Here is a 13,214-nt window from a genome sequence, read left to right as displayed (position 1 = left end):
GTAAATAAAATGTTTAAATCAGCCATGATTCCGGTCTCTGTGCCCGACTTTTATCAGCAATCTATACATATAAAATTGTTTGTCCTGACTGACTGATTCATCAACGCAGAGCCTAAACTACTGCAGCTAGAAACATGAAATTTGGACAATAGTTTCCTTTTGTGATGTAAACACCCACTAAGAAAGGAACTTGGGAAATTCCACCCCTAAAAGGGTGAAAAGCGGTGGTAAAGTTTGTGCAGGAAGACTATTTCCTAACCATTTCTGTTGTAAATATTTACGTGAAACTTGGTATTAATGCTTTTCAATACAGATAACGAAACACGTATTTCAGCATTTTCCGAGATTCAACCCCTAAGGGGGTGAAAAGCGGTGTCTAATTGTGTATGGGAAAAATATTTCTATTGTAAATTTTTGCGTGGAACTTGATATTAATGCTGTTCAACACAAATAATGTAAAGCGTATTTCAGTTGTACGTGGTAGGGTTATTGGAAAAATCAGTCTTAAGCTTTTAAAATTTAAGAAGTTGTATGGAAATAGAGAGGCCGCGACGTCACCGAGTAAGCGACTGCGATGCGAACGCGGTCTGCGGTCGGACGCGTGAGGCCAAACGGCGTTGACGGTTGTGTTTTATGTCACGAATTGTCAAAATATTTCCGATATGGTTGTAGAAATCTTAAACATAAACGGTGCAATGGTACCACATACTGTCGTACCGATTATTGGCGATGGAGCTTGCTTATTCCGAGCAATATCATACCTGTTATATGGTACTGAAGTTATGGCTCGGGAGGTGCGGGAGATAATAGTAACACACGTAGTAGAGCGTTGGGATGAGTTTTCCATCCTATCCCACGACAGAGATGGAAATAATTTTAACAGTGCTGCTGACTACCTTGCCGAAATGTCACAGTCCTATACTTATGGCGGTTTGTACGAATTAGTGGCTTCTGGACAAATATTTCCATATGTATTTGAGGTTTATTATAACGGAGAGTTGTATGAAAAATTCGGCATAGAAGAAAATCCCGTATGTAAATTGCGTTTTAGTACTTCGCACGATCTTTCTAATGGGCATTTCGACGTTTATCAATCTTCTGAGGATCAATTAATTCCAAGTTTCATTTCTCAAAATGATACTGAAAAAAAGAAGCACCACCGGGCTAGATTTACCGACCCAACTAGAAAAAAACAGCTCAAAGATGCCGCTATCAATGCAACGTAATCCGGATGTTCATCGTAAGGCTGTCATGGTTTATCAACGGAAAAATCCAGAGGCTCACCGCGCTGCAGTGATGACTTACCAGCAAAATAATCCAGATGTTCATAGAGCAAGTGTTTTTAGGCATGAAAGGAATAATCCAAGAAAACGATCAGAAAGGCGATTGCTTCCGTGGAAAGTTAAAGCTTTGTCTGGAATGATGTATGATCTTGAATTAGCTTATGAAACTGATAAAACTGTTGCCTTAGGTGATATGAATCACAAATGCATACATTGTCTTGCTTATAAGTGGAAAGAAGAAGCTCCTGGCATGTGTTGCGCCGGTGGTAAAGTGCAACTTCCAACATTTAAACCCTTGCCAGAGCCTCTTCACAGCTTGATTATGGGTCTTCATCCAGAGCAGGTTCATTTTATGGATGGTATTAGAAAGTATAACAGTTGCTTTCAGATGATGTCCTTTGGAGCTAAGAAAATAATGGAAGATGATTTTATGCCCACGTTTAAAGTACAGGGACAGGTTTATCATTTGGTTGGTAGCTTATTACCCTTGCCCCAACAAGAACCTCAATTTCTTCAAATTTACTTCATTGGTGAAGACGAGAGAGAGGCAAATTTGAGATGCAGCAATTTCTCTGGTGTGAAACCAAATCTGGTCAAACAACTGCAAGCGATGTTGCACGAGAAAAAATCATATATAAGGGACCTGAAAACAACTCTTCAAAAAGTACCCGAAGATTGTGAAAAATTTGAAGTCGTTATTCAAGCTGATAGAAAACCAGCCACTGCTCACACAGGCCGTTATAATGCACAGACAACGAGTGAAGTTGCTCTGGTCATAGTCGGACAGCAGTTCGACAAGCGGGATATCGTTTTACAAAATCACGATAACAAATTGCATCGGATCAGCGAGTTACACCGCTCATATGACGCCCTGCAATACCCACTCCTATTTTGTTATGGTGAGGATGGTTACTTTATTGACATACCGCAATATGATCCTAAAACAAAAACATCTCTTCAAAAAACCATATCGGCGCTAAATTTTTATTCATATCGCATCATGGTCAGAGAAGAAGACGAAAATCGATTGTTATACTATCGTACCCTTTTTAGTCAATATTTAGTTGATATGTATGCGAAAATAGAAACGGAAAGATTGAATTATATCAGGTACAACCAAGCATACCTCAGAGCAGATAGTTATGTACATTTGAAAGATGCGATAGGAAGGCAGGACACCGATATTACTCAACTTGGTAATAGGGTGGTACTCCCTTCATCGTTTACTGGATCACCTCGATATATGCATGAAAGAACTCAAGATGCAATGACCTACGTACGCCATTACGGTCGCCCTGACCTTTTCATCACATTTACATGCAATCCTCAATGGAAAGATATTGCAGATGCATTGCTGCCTGGTCAAAAGCCACACGATCGTCATGACATTATAGCACGGGTATTTCATTTAAAAGTTAAAGCAATTATGTCACTGCTAACAAAAGGAAATTTGTTTGGAAAAGTGTGTTGCTTTATGTATTCTGTTGAATGGCAGAAGCGAGGTCTTCCACACATCCACATTTTGTTGTGGTTGGAGCAGCGAATTTCTGCGGTTAATATAGATAATGTTATCTGTGCGGAGATACCGGATCCTCAAAAGGATCCTATCCTTTATAAAATTATCAAAACCAATATGATCCATGGGCCCTGCGGAAATTTGAGGAAATCCCCGTGTATGAAAGGAGGTTGCTGTAGCAAAAAATATCCTCGAATTCTTCTGAAAGAAACCCAAACAGGCGACGACGGCTACCCTAAATATCGGCGAAGAGGTCCCGCGGATGGTGGATTCACGGTTGAAATCCATGGTGTAACCCTAGATAATAGATGGGTGGTACCGTATAATCCAGTTTTGTCTCGAACTTTTGCTGCTCACATTAACATCGAGTATTGTAACTCTGTAAAATCTATTAAATATATATGCAAATACGTCAATAAAGGATCCGACCAAGCCTCATTTGGTCTTGAAAATGACAATGATGAGGTCAAATTATATGAAAGTGGTCGATATATTAGCAGCTCTGAAGCTGTTTGGAGAATCCTGGCCTTTCCTATACATGAAAGATTTCCAGCTGTTTTTAATCTCGCAGTGCACTTGGAAAATGACCAGCGTCTCTATTTTAATCCTAACGACTTCAATAATGTGACTGAAAAGGTAAATAATCCACAGAAAACTACTCTTCTAGCATTTTTTGATCTTTGCAAAACGGATAATTTTGCAAAAACCCTTCTCTATGTTGAACTCCCTTCATACTATGTGTGGAAAAGTACTAAATTTGAGAGACGAAAACGTGGAAACAATGTTGATGGTTGGCCGGGAGTCAAAAAAGATCAAGCTTTGGGCAGAGTGTACACCGTCCACCCTAATAACGCCGAATGTTACTACCTTCGTCTTCTTCTTCATCAAGTGAGAGGGCCAACATCATTCTCGGATTTAAAAACTATTGATGGTGTCGTTTATCCCACATACCAGTCATCATGTAAATCTTTGGGTTTGCTAGAAGATGACAAGCAGTGGAATGCTACAATGGAAGAGATCACAATTGCTGCCCAATAATTTACTATTCCTTTCATTATCTATTGTGAATTATTTATAAAATCAAGCTGTCAACATCTTTCGTACGAAGTTAGTTCAGACATACTTCCTAAAATTTAGGCGCGCAAAATTCAAATAGTGATCAGGCAAGGATAGCTTCATTGTAATCCCTTCATGTACGAGAGAGATGTGTGACAGGAGGATGTCGTCACAGGCTCTGCTAGGGAAAGAACACGGCATGGTGGTATCTATTTATTATATGATCTAAGTATTTTGCAAAGTAACAGACGCTTTAAGTATATGGGAGAAATATAAAAACAGTCTGTCGGAGGACATAAAACGTCAAGTGCAGTCAGAGTGTCAAGACAGTGTTCAGATTATGAATGAAGTGTACAACAAGTGTCTGATTTCCATTGAAGATACGGTTTTATCTTTAGGAGGACAATGTTTAGAGTATTATGGTTTGCCTCAGCCTGTAAGACGTGAAGAAGTCATACAAATCAGAGACTATCTCAGAGAGATTAGCTATGACACACTTTTATTGGCTCAAGTAGTATCCAACAACGAAAGTTTATTAAATACAGAACAATATCAAATTTATAATCAAGTTTTAGATACGAGCCCTAACAACTAAATATTGGGACACAGGCAATTTCTCAAAAAAATCCGGTATATATTTTTGATATCATTCAATTCGTTTGGACTAAATGCAAATTTTGCATGGGCATCTATTTTGGCAGAGAGTGAGGTATTTTGCAAATTAATAAATTTTCTTAGAGCGCAAAAATTGTCACCTAAATAAAAAATGTGCCATTTTTGCTGACATTTAAATGTTGGGACACCCGAGAAAATTTACTAAGTATACCATCGAAATCCAAACATAATAGCTGGTAAATGCTCCCATGATTATAGGGATCGTAGCATTTCATGCTAATGTTGGTTTTATTTAGAAAAAAGTAGTTAGCGATGGGCTAGTTTTAGTAAAACTTCTGAAAATAATAATTTCGCAGTACTGCAAGGGAAAATCGATAAGAAAAAGTGAAGATTTGTTCCAAATAGCTTAGTCGTCGATGGGAAACATCGTAAAATATTACGCAGACAGAGGTACGATAGGTATAAAAGGTAAAATTCCCGGTAGGCCACCACTTGTGAAGCCGCGTGATCAACGACAACTGATGAAAATTTATAAAAGCGGACGACGGAGTACTTCAAGAGAAATTATTACTTGCTGGAATAGCGATAACCAACTAAATTTTTCAAGACAATATTGTCGCGAATGTATACACAAATCAGGCTTTGGTTTTTACATTGTAAATCTTAAATGAAGCTATCTTTGATGGATTTTATTATTTATTTATATTATTTTAGGCTAAAGTAAAACCACAATTAAAAACTGCCCACAAGAAAAATCGGTTAATATGGCCAAAATAAAAACTGGAGAAAAGTAATATCTAACGCTGAGTCCAAATTTGATGTCTGGATGAGACAATAGTCGAAAGAGAGTTAGTGAAATAAAAAAGGAATTTTAATATGGATTATCTCAAACAAACAGTCAAGTTTGCAAGAGAAAAATGGTTTGGGGGTGCATGTCTATTAACGGAATTTAAAGACCAGTTAACAACGTTCATGGAAGGGAAATTACAAATGCAAAGAAATATCAAGAGTCTTTGTAAAAAAATATTAACAACTACTGAAGCAGTCGATTCTGTTGATATTTATATTTTTCAACAGGATGATGCTTCAAGTTACACACCTACAACACTTATTACAAAGAATAATAAAATAAATGTTTACCCTGACCATCGAATAGCCCAGATCCTAATCTACTAGAGACGGTATGGCGTGAAATAAAAAAATATTTAGGCAATCATCCATTTCAAGCGATTGTCAATCTTCAACAGGAAATTTAGCGAGTGTAGGATACGGTAACAACTACTGTGTATTGCAGAAAATTAGTTGAAAGTATGATGGCAAGAATTCTTGCAGTTATTTAAGCAAAAGGAGATGTGACCAGTTGTTGAATTTGCTGTGTCCCAATATTTATGTGTCACAAAATATTACGTCGTTTTAGAGTTTTATGTCACTGTTTGAGTTAGAAATCAGTTTTTGTTGTGCTGTAAACATTAACAGTTTTGAAAAACGAATTAATTTTAAAATTTTAATTATCTAAAATAAATTACATTTTTGTTAAAAAGTTTGGTGACTTTTTTATAAAAAAATTTTGTCGTCCCAATATTTAGTTGTTAGGGCTCGTAGTATCGAGAATGGCACTGGTCAAGTATTCTTTTTGGATGCTCCTGGAGGCACGGGTAAAACGTTTCTTTTAAAATTATTATTGGCTAGAGTACGAAAAAATGGCGGAATAGCCTTGGCAGTTGCTTCTTCTGGCATAGCAGCCACGTTGCTGGATGGCGGTAAAACAGCGCATTCTGCTTTTAAATTACCCTTAAACCTAATGCGTGTAGAGACACCTCTGTGCAACATTTCAAAGCAGAGCAATATGGCGCAAGTCTTGAAAGAAACAAAACTTATAGTATGGGATGAATGCACTATGGCCCATAAAGGAGGCGTAGAAGCTCTCAGTAAAACTCTGCGAGATATAAGAGAAAATGGTAGTTTGATGGGCGGCGTTACGGTTCTCTTAGCTGGAGACTTTCGACAAACCTTACCCGTCGTACCAAGGGGAACACGAGCCGATGAAGTGAGGTCATGTTTAAAATCATCGTATTTGTGGCCCCAAATTAAGAAGCTCGCCTTAAAGACAAATATGAGAGTACTTTTAGGAGGTGATGCTACCGTTGGTGAGTTTGCACAGACTGTGCTTCAAATAGGAGATGGAAATTACCCTACAGTTGATGGTAAGATTATTATACCACCAACTCTGGCTACGGTAGTAGAATCTCTTACAGAACTAACCAACAAAATTTACCCCGACATCATCAATCTCAAGGCAAAACCCATAGACTGGTTATGCGAACGTGCTATTTTGACTCCCAAAAATGATAGAGCGGCTGGTATTAACGATCTTTTGTTAAAATCATTTGAAGGAGAAGAAATTCAATATAAATCCGTGGATTCGGTAGTACAAACTGATGATGCTATAAATTATCCAGTCGAGTTTTTAAATACGCTTAATCCAGCTGGTCTTCCCCCTCATAATCTCACACTTAAGATTGGCGCACCAGTTATGCTATTAAGGAACCTGAACCCTGCAAAGTTATGCAATGGCACCAGATTGCAAATAACGGCTCTCCACCAGAATATTGTAGAGGCCACGATAATCACGGGATGTGCTCAAGGGGAAAAGGTATTCATACCACGAATACCTTTAATACTGTCAGAATACCCATTTGAATTTAAAAGGTTGCAGTTCCCCCTGAAGGTCTGCTTCGCAATAACTATTAATAAAGCACAAGGTCAAACATTGAAAATGGCCGGAATAGACCTGATGGAAGACTGTTTTTCTCATGGACAGTTCTATGTGGCCTGTTCCAGAGTGAGTGCCGCGAGTCGTCTGGTAATTCTAGCACATGGAAAGCTTACGACGAATATAGTATACAAAGAAGTACTTTGTTAGTAACAAATTAATTTTGTTCTTTGTTATAATTTTTTATTTCCGTAATTGGGTTGAAATAAATAGAATATATGTATTAAGTATAGTTACTATTATATTATATTTTTGTTAGAATAGTTTTGTTTCACATTACGAAAGAAACCTTTTGTCCAAATTTCATGTTTATAGCTCCAGTAGTTATGTTGATGAATCAGTCAGCCGGACAGGACAAAAACTTTTATACATATGTTGTTATTATTATTAATGAAGACTCCACAAACTTAAAAAATAATATAAATTGAAATCAACAAATAAATAAAGAGATGAAAAATAATGTGTCCTAATTGCGAAATCCACGCAAGCAGAGCTGCGGGTAACAGCTAGTAATATATAAAATGATACCACTTTCTTATTATCTTATTCTTATCTTCAGATGCAAGTGGATGTAAGTTTTGATACATTTTATACAAGTGGAGCGAGATAAAAAAGTTAATTTTGATAATTATGACACAAATGTCCAGATAATTTTTTAAATATTGAAAATTATTATTTTGTATGTCCAGTGTGTTTGTAGACGTCGTAATTTTGGGAGGGCACCAGCCGCCCCTGGTTGTATCCATTGTAGATATTTTTAATCACAGCACAAAAGTATTTAGTGTTAAGTCTAGAAATCTAATATTTACCGTAAATTGAGATTGTTCTTATTTTGATATTCAGGTTGTATTTATCCTTTTACACGATTGGCTGTAGGATAGGATTAAATATTATTATTATTAACTCTACTGACTAACAGGCGCCATTTCCAATTCTAAGTCAACGGTCAGTGGCGGAAACAAGACTTGTAGTTCATAAAGGAAAAAAAAAACAGGTATAATTACTGTTAGTGTCATAAAGCTAGAACTACAAATCATTTTAATCATCACAGGATAATTATAAGTCAATGTTAGCTACAGAAGCAAAACTTGCAATTCGCAGAAGAAGAAAACAGCTATAATTACTGTTGTGTTAAAGCCATAAAGCCAAAACTACAAATCATTTTAGTCATCACAGGATAATATTTGTTGTAACTTCCGATAGTAGGCTTTAAAGATTTCAACTGTATCTTCCTTTGCAAATAAATGTTAACCATCTTAGGTATATAGAGGAGACATTTGTAGTACATTCGTCCTCGTCCACTCGACATAAAACAAATTAAAACTTCTACATTTGGTCTATGGTATCCTGAGTTTAAACAAAGATAATAGTGGCAGGCAATCAATGTCATAATTAAATATCTGAAACAAGAATTTTAACATAAAGTATCAACGTCCACTTGACAGTGTCGGTAGATTAACCTGACGCAACACCTCAGTGTGAGGATATCCCCTAGTAGGATATCCTCCATCAGAAAGAAATAACAAATATTTGGCAAGACGCCTTTGAACCTTCGCAAGAGATAATACATGAACGTTATACAGTAGTGACCACACAACACAGGCATATTCTAACTGAGATCTTACAAACGTTTTATTTAAGGTGGTTAAGGTATCGAAATTGGTGAAATGCTTGGCCTGGCGTAGTATGAACCCGAGACTTTTGTGAGCAGAGGAAACCACCTCCTCAATATGGTGCACAAATGTAAGTCTAGAATCATACACGACATCAAGATCTTTAAACGTATCAGCTCTTGCAAATCTGGTACCATCTATTAAATTATCAAAAAGGGGGAAGTCGGTGAATCGTGCGCGTCGGCTAATGGTGCGCACCCTTCTACGAGCCCTAACAACTAAATATTGGGACAACAAAAAATTTTTATAAAAAAATCACCAAACTTTTTAACAAAAATGTAATTTATTTTAGATAATTAAAATTTTAAAATTACTTCGTTTTGCAAGACTGTCAATGTTTACAGCACAACAAAAACTGATTTCTAACTCAAACAGTGACATAAAACTCTAAAACAACGTAACATTTTGTGACACATAAATATTGGGACACAGCAAATTCAGTAGCTGGTCATATCTCCTTTTGCCTTAATAACTGCAGGAATTCTTGCCATCATACTTTCAACTAATTTTCTGCAATACACAGGAGTTGTTACCGTATCCTACACTCGCTAAATTTCTTGTTGAAGATTGACAATCGCTTGTCATGGATGATTTCCTAAATATTTTTTTTATTTCACGCCATACCGTCTCTATTAGATTAGGATCTGGGCTATTCGATGGTCAGAGCAAACATTTATATTATTATTCTTTGTAATAAGTGTTGTAGGTGTGTAACTTGAAGCATCATCCTGTTGAAAAATATAAATATCAACAGGATAGACTGCTTCAGTAGTTGTTAATATTTTTTTACAAAGTCTCTTGACATTTGTTTGAATTTGTAATTTCCCTTCCATGAACGTTGTTAACTGGTCTTTAAATTCTGTTAATAGACATGCACCCCCAAACCATCTTTCCGCTTGCAAACTTGACTGATTGTTTAAGATAATCCATATTAAAATTCCTTTTTTATTTCAATAACTCTTTTTCGAATATTATCTCACCCATACATCAAATTTGGACTCAGCGTTATATATTACTTTTCTCCAATTTTTATTTTGGTCACATTAACCAATTTTTCTTATGGGCGGTTTTTAATTGTGGTTTTACTTTAGCCTAACATAATATAAATAAATAATAAAGTCAATCAAAGATAGCTTTATTTAAAATTTACAATGTAAAAACCAAGGCCTGATTTGTGTATCCATTTGCGACAATATTGTCTTGAAACATTTAATTGGTTATCGCTATTCCAGCAAGTAGTAATTTCTCTTGAAGTACTCCGTCGTCCACTTTTATAAATTTTCATCAGTTGTCGTTGATCACGCGGCTTCACAAGTGGTGGCCTACCGGGAATTTTACCTTTTATTCCTATGGTACCTCTGTCTGCGTAATATTTTACGATGTTTACCATCGACGACTAAGCTATTTAAAACAAATCTTCACTTTTTCTTATCGATTTTCCCACGCAGTACTGCGAAATTATTATTTTTAGAAATTTTACTAAAACTAGCCCACCACTAACTATTTTCTTCTAAGTGAAACCAACACTAGTATGAAATGCTACGATCCCTATAATAATGGCAGCATTTACCAGCTACTACGTTTGTATTTCCATGGTATACTTAGCAAATTTTCTCGGGTGTCCCAACATTTAAATGTCAGCAAAAATGACACATTTTTTATTTAGGTGACAATTTTTGCGCTCTAAGAAAATTTATTAATTTGCAAAATACCTCACTCTCTGCCAAAATAGATGCCCATGCAAAATTTTTATTTAGTCCAGACGAATTGAATGATATCAAAAATATATACCGGATTTTTTTGAGAAATTGTCTGTGTCCCAATATTTAGTTGTTAGGGCTCGTAATTGGAAATCAAATAATTTAAATTTTAAAATAAGTACATAGTGCTATCTATTAGAATCACTTGTAACGGCTAAAACAGTTTTTAATAATTTTCTGAAATATCCACATTCAATATGTTGCCATTAGCGATTCCCGCTTTTTGAAGTAATTGTGTAAGAGTTGAAAATAAGCTGTAAGTACAGTATTTTACGACTTATTTTAATAATTTTTATCTCAATCAAAAGTTAGTTTTTATACTACCCATTTTAATTATTGATACTATTGAGTTAATTATTACTTAATTGTTATAATATAAATTTTTAATATTAAAAGAAATTTATCGGCAAGCAGTGCGCAGTACGCACATTTTGCCGACACCCTTTTTCAGAATTTAATTTTACTGTTTAACAATTTTAGATATCCAAGTATATTCGTAAAACAAACAAGACAGGGTGGTGTGCTGATTTAATGAAAAATGCTATACGATTTGTACGAAGTGGAAACAGTATTAGAGGGGTGGGTGGAAAATGTGGAGTACCAGAATCATCTATACGCAAAGCATTAAAAGCTTTAAATGAAGGGCTTGATATAAAAGACCCTCGTTTAGGAAGATGTCCTGTTTTTCCTCAAAATAAAGAAAAGGAGTTGAGGAAACATGTTTTAAAATTTGCCTTTATTGTGGAGATGGGAGTAAAAAAACAGAACATTGTTTGTAGTACGAAATCTATATAAAGTGGGCACATGGTCTTTGCAGTGGATCAGACACTGTAGAGGGGTATGTTTGTGACTTTTGTGACAAGTGGCTTTTATGTTGTTTATTATTCTGTTTTTGATTATATTTTTTTATATGTAAATTATTCATAATGTTGTAATACTTTTAATTTTATTTTAAGTATTAATAAACATTTTTCATAGTTAAGAAACAAATAATTTCTTTGTTAGGTTATAAGAATGGTAATTAAACTACGCGCACCATTATCAATCTAGGTCTGGTAATCATGCGTAACGCAATCTTTTACATTTTAAATAATAACTATGTGTGATTTATTGTATGCTAGGTATGTTGTAAAGAACATGGCTATGCTCATACTTAACTTCATAACTTAATCTTTAATAATTCATAAATTACAAGCAAATTGGCTTAAGTGCGCACAATTTACCAACTTCCCCCTATAATAACGTCAACTTTTCTAGAGAAGGAAACTAAGCAACACTTTTTTTCATTCAGATATAAACTATTTTCCAGTCACCATTGTTGCATTGTGTCCGTGTTATAATGTAACTTCCCAGTCATCTAAACAATCAATTTGTTGAAATATCTTTAGATCATCTGTGTAAAGTAAGTGGTCAACATTTAATCTAGATGTCAAGTCATTAATGTAAACCCAAAAAAGCAGAGGGCGCAACACCGAACTCTGCGGAACCCCCGAGAGTTGTTCAAATGGTTCTGGATTATATCCACAATATTGTACACAGAGTGATCTACCACTGAGATAGACGCAAATAGTCTATCTAAATTACTGGATAAACCAAAAGAATCTATTTTTTTAATACGCAGATTATTGTCCAACTATCAAATGTTTAGACAGATCCATATACAAGACATCAACTTGATTTTAATTATCAAGGGATTCATAAAGGTAGTGAGTAATCGAAACAAAATTCGTAACAGTTGATCTCTTCCTTATAAAGCCATGCTGGTTCAGCGACTCCTAATTCGAAATGTGATTGTAAATTCGACCATGTATTAGGTGTTCAAAAATTTTAGAGAAATTGCAAATAGTGGTTATCGCTCTATTTAATAATTCTTGACATCCGATTTATTTCCTTTCTTAAACACTGGGCATATACGAGATACTTTCCACTCAGTTGGAAAAATGCAATATTTTAATATTTGGTTAAAAATTATTTTCAACGGATATGAAAAAACGGACTTACAATCATTGATATAGTGGCTTGCATAGATATTGTAGCCGTCCATATAGTCGAAATTTGCGAATAAAAATAAAATAAAACCGGTTCAAACGGAGCCGACGCGACGGTGGCTTGCAAATTCTGACGTCACTCTGGCACACGTTGCACAGAGACGTATTTAATATTAAATGTCATCTTTTCCATTATGATATAATCTGTTTCATTTCTGAGCTCAATCTCGTCAATAAAAACGAAGCTCTGTTCACTTCACACAAGTTGTGGTATGGTATACCTATTCATCGTTGCGGTGGTAGGTGGAACGAAAAACTTAGCCATCTTAGCAGTAAACACGGCTATAAACTAGTCCACGTGGACTGTTTGTTTCCTGTCATATTTTAGTTTGCTTGAACCAATTGTGTTGCACCAAACGGTTATTACACTTGTACATTTTCCAACTTCCATCTTTCTCTAGATCGTCGGTTTCGTAGCTGTGTGACAAATCGTTTGTCGTAGATAGAAAATAGTAAGATTACAGTGACCCTAAGATTTTGTGCAAACGGC

The 13,214-nt window shown here is 35.5% G+C and overlaps 2 protein-coding genes across 2 annotated transcripts; both read left to right on the top strand.

Moving 5' to 3' along the window:
* The first annotated feature begins 1,251 nt into the window (after positions 1-1,251).
* Positions 1,252-3,837, top strand: LOC135129114 (uncharacterized). Its single transcript, XM_064056195.1, has one exon. It carries the CDS (start codon positions 1,252-1,254, stop codon positions 3,835-3,837), a length of 2,586 nt encoding a protein of 861 aa, XP_063912265.1.
* A 1,509-nt stretch (positions 3,838-5,346) lies between these two features.
* Positions 5,347-8,424, top strand: LOC135129113 (ATP-dependent DNA helicase pif1-like). The gene is made up of 5 exons (XM_064056194.1): positions 5,347-5,485; positions 6,057-7,123; positions 7,187-7,312; positions 7,803-7,814; positions 8,317-8,424. Exons 1-5 carry the CDS (start codon positions 5,347-5,349, stop codon positions 8,422-8,424), a joined length of 1,452 nt encoding a protein of 483 aa, XP_063912264.1.
* The last annotated feature ends 4,790 nt before the right edge of the window (positions 8,425-13,214 follow it).

Source organism: Zophobas morio, unplaced genomic scaffold, assembly GCF_036711695.1.
Source record: "Zophobas morio isolate AGI-343-1 ecotype UQ-CSIRO unplaced genomic scaffold, CSIRO_AGI_Zmor_V1 ptg000014l, whole genome shotgun sequence".
In the NCBI taxonomy this organism is placed as follows: Eukaryota; Metazoa; Arthropoda; class Insecta; order Coleoptera; family Tenebrionidae; genus Zophobas; species Zophobas morio.
Note: the sequence above shows the minus strand (reverse complement) of the source record. Positions and strands in the feature narration are given on the sequence as shown.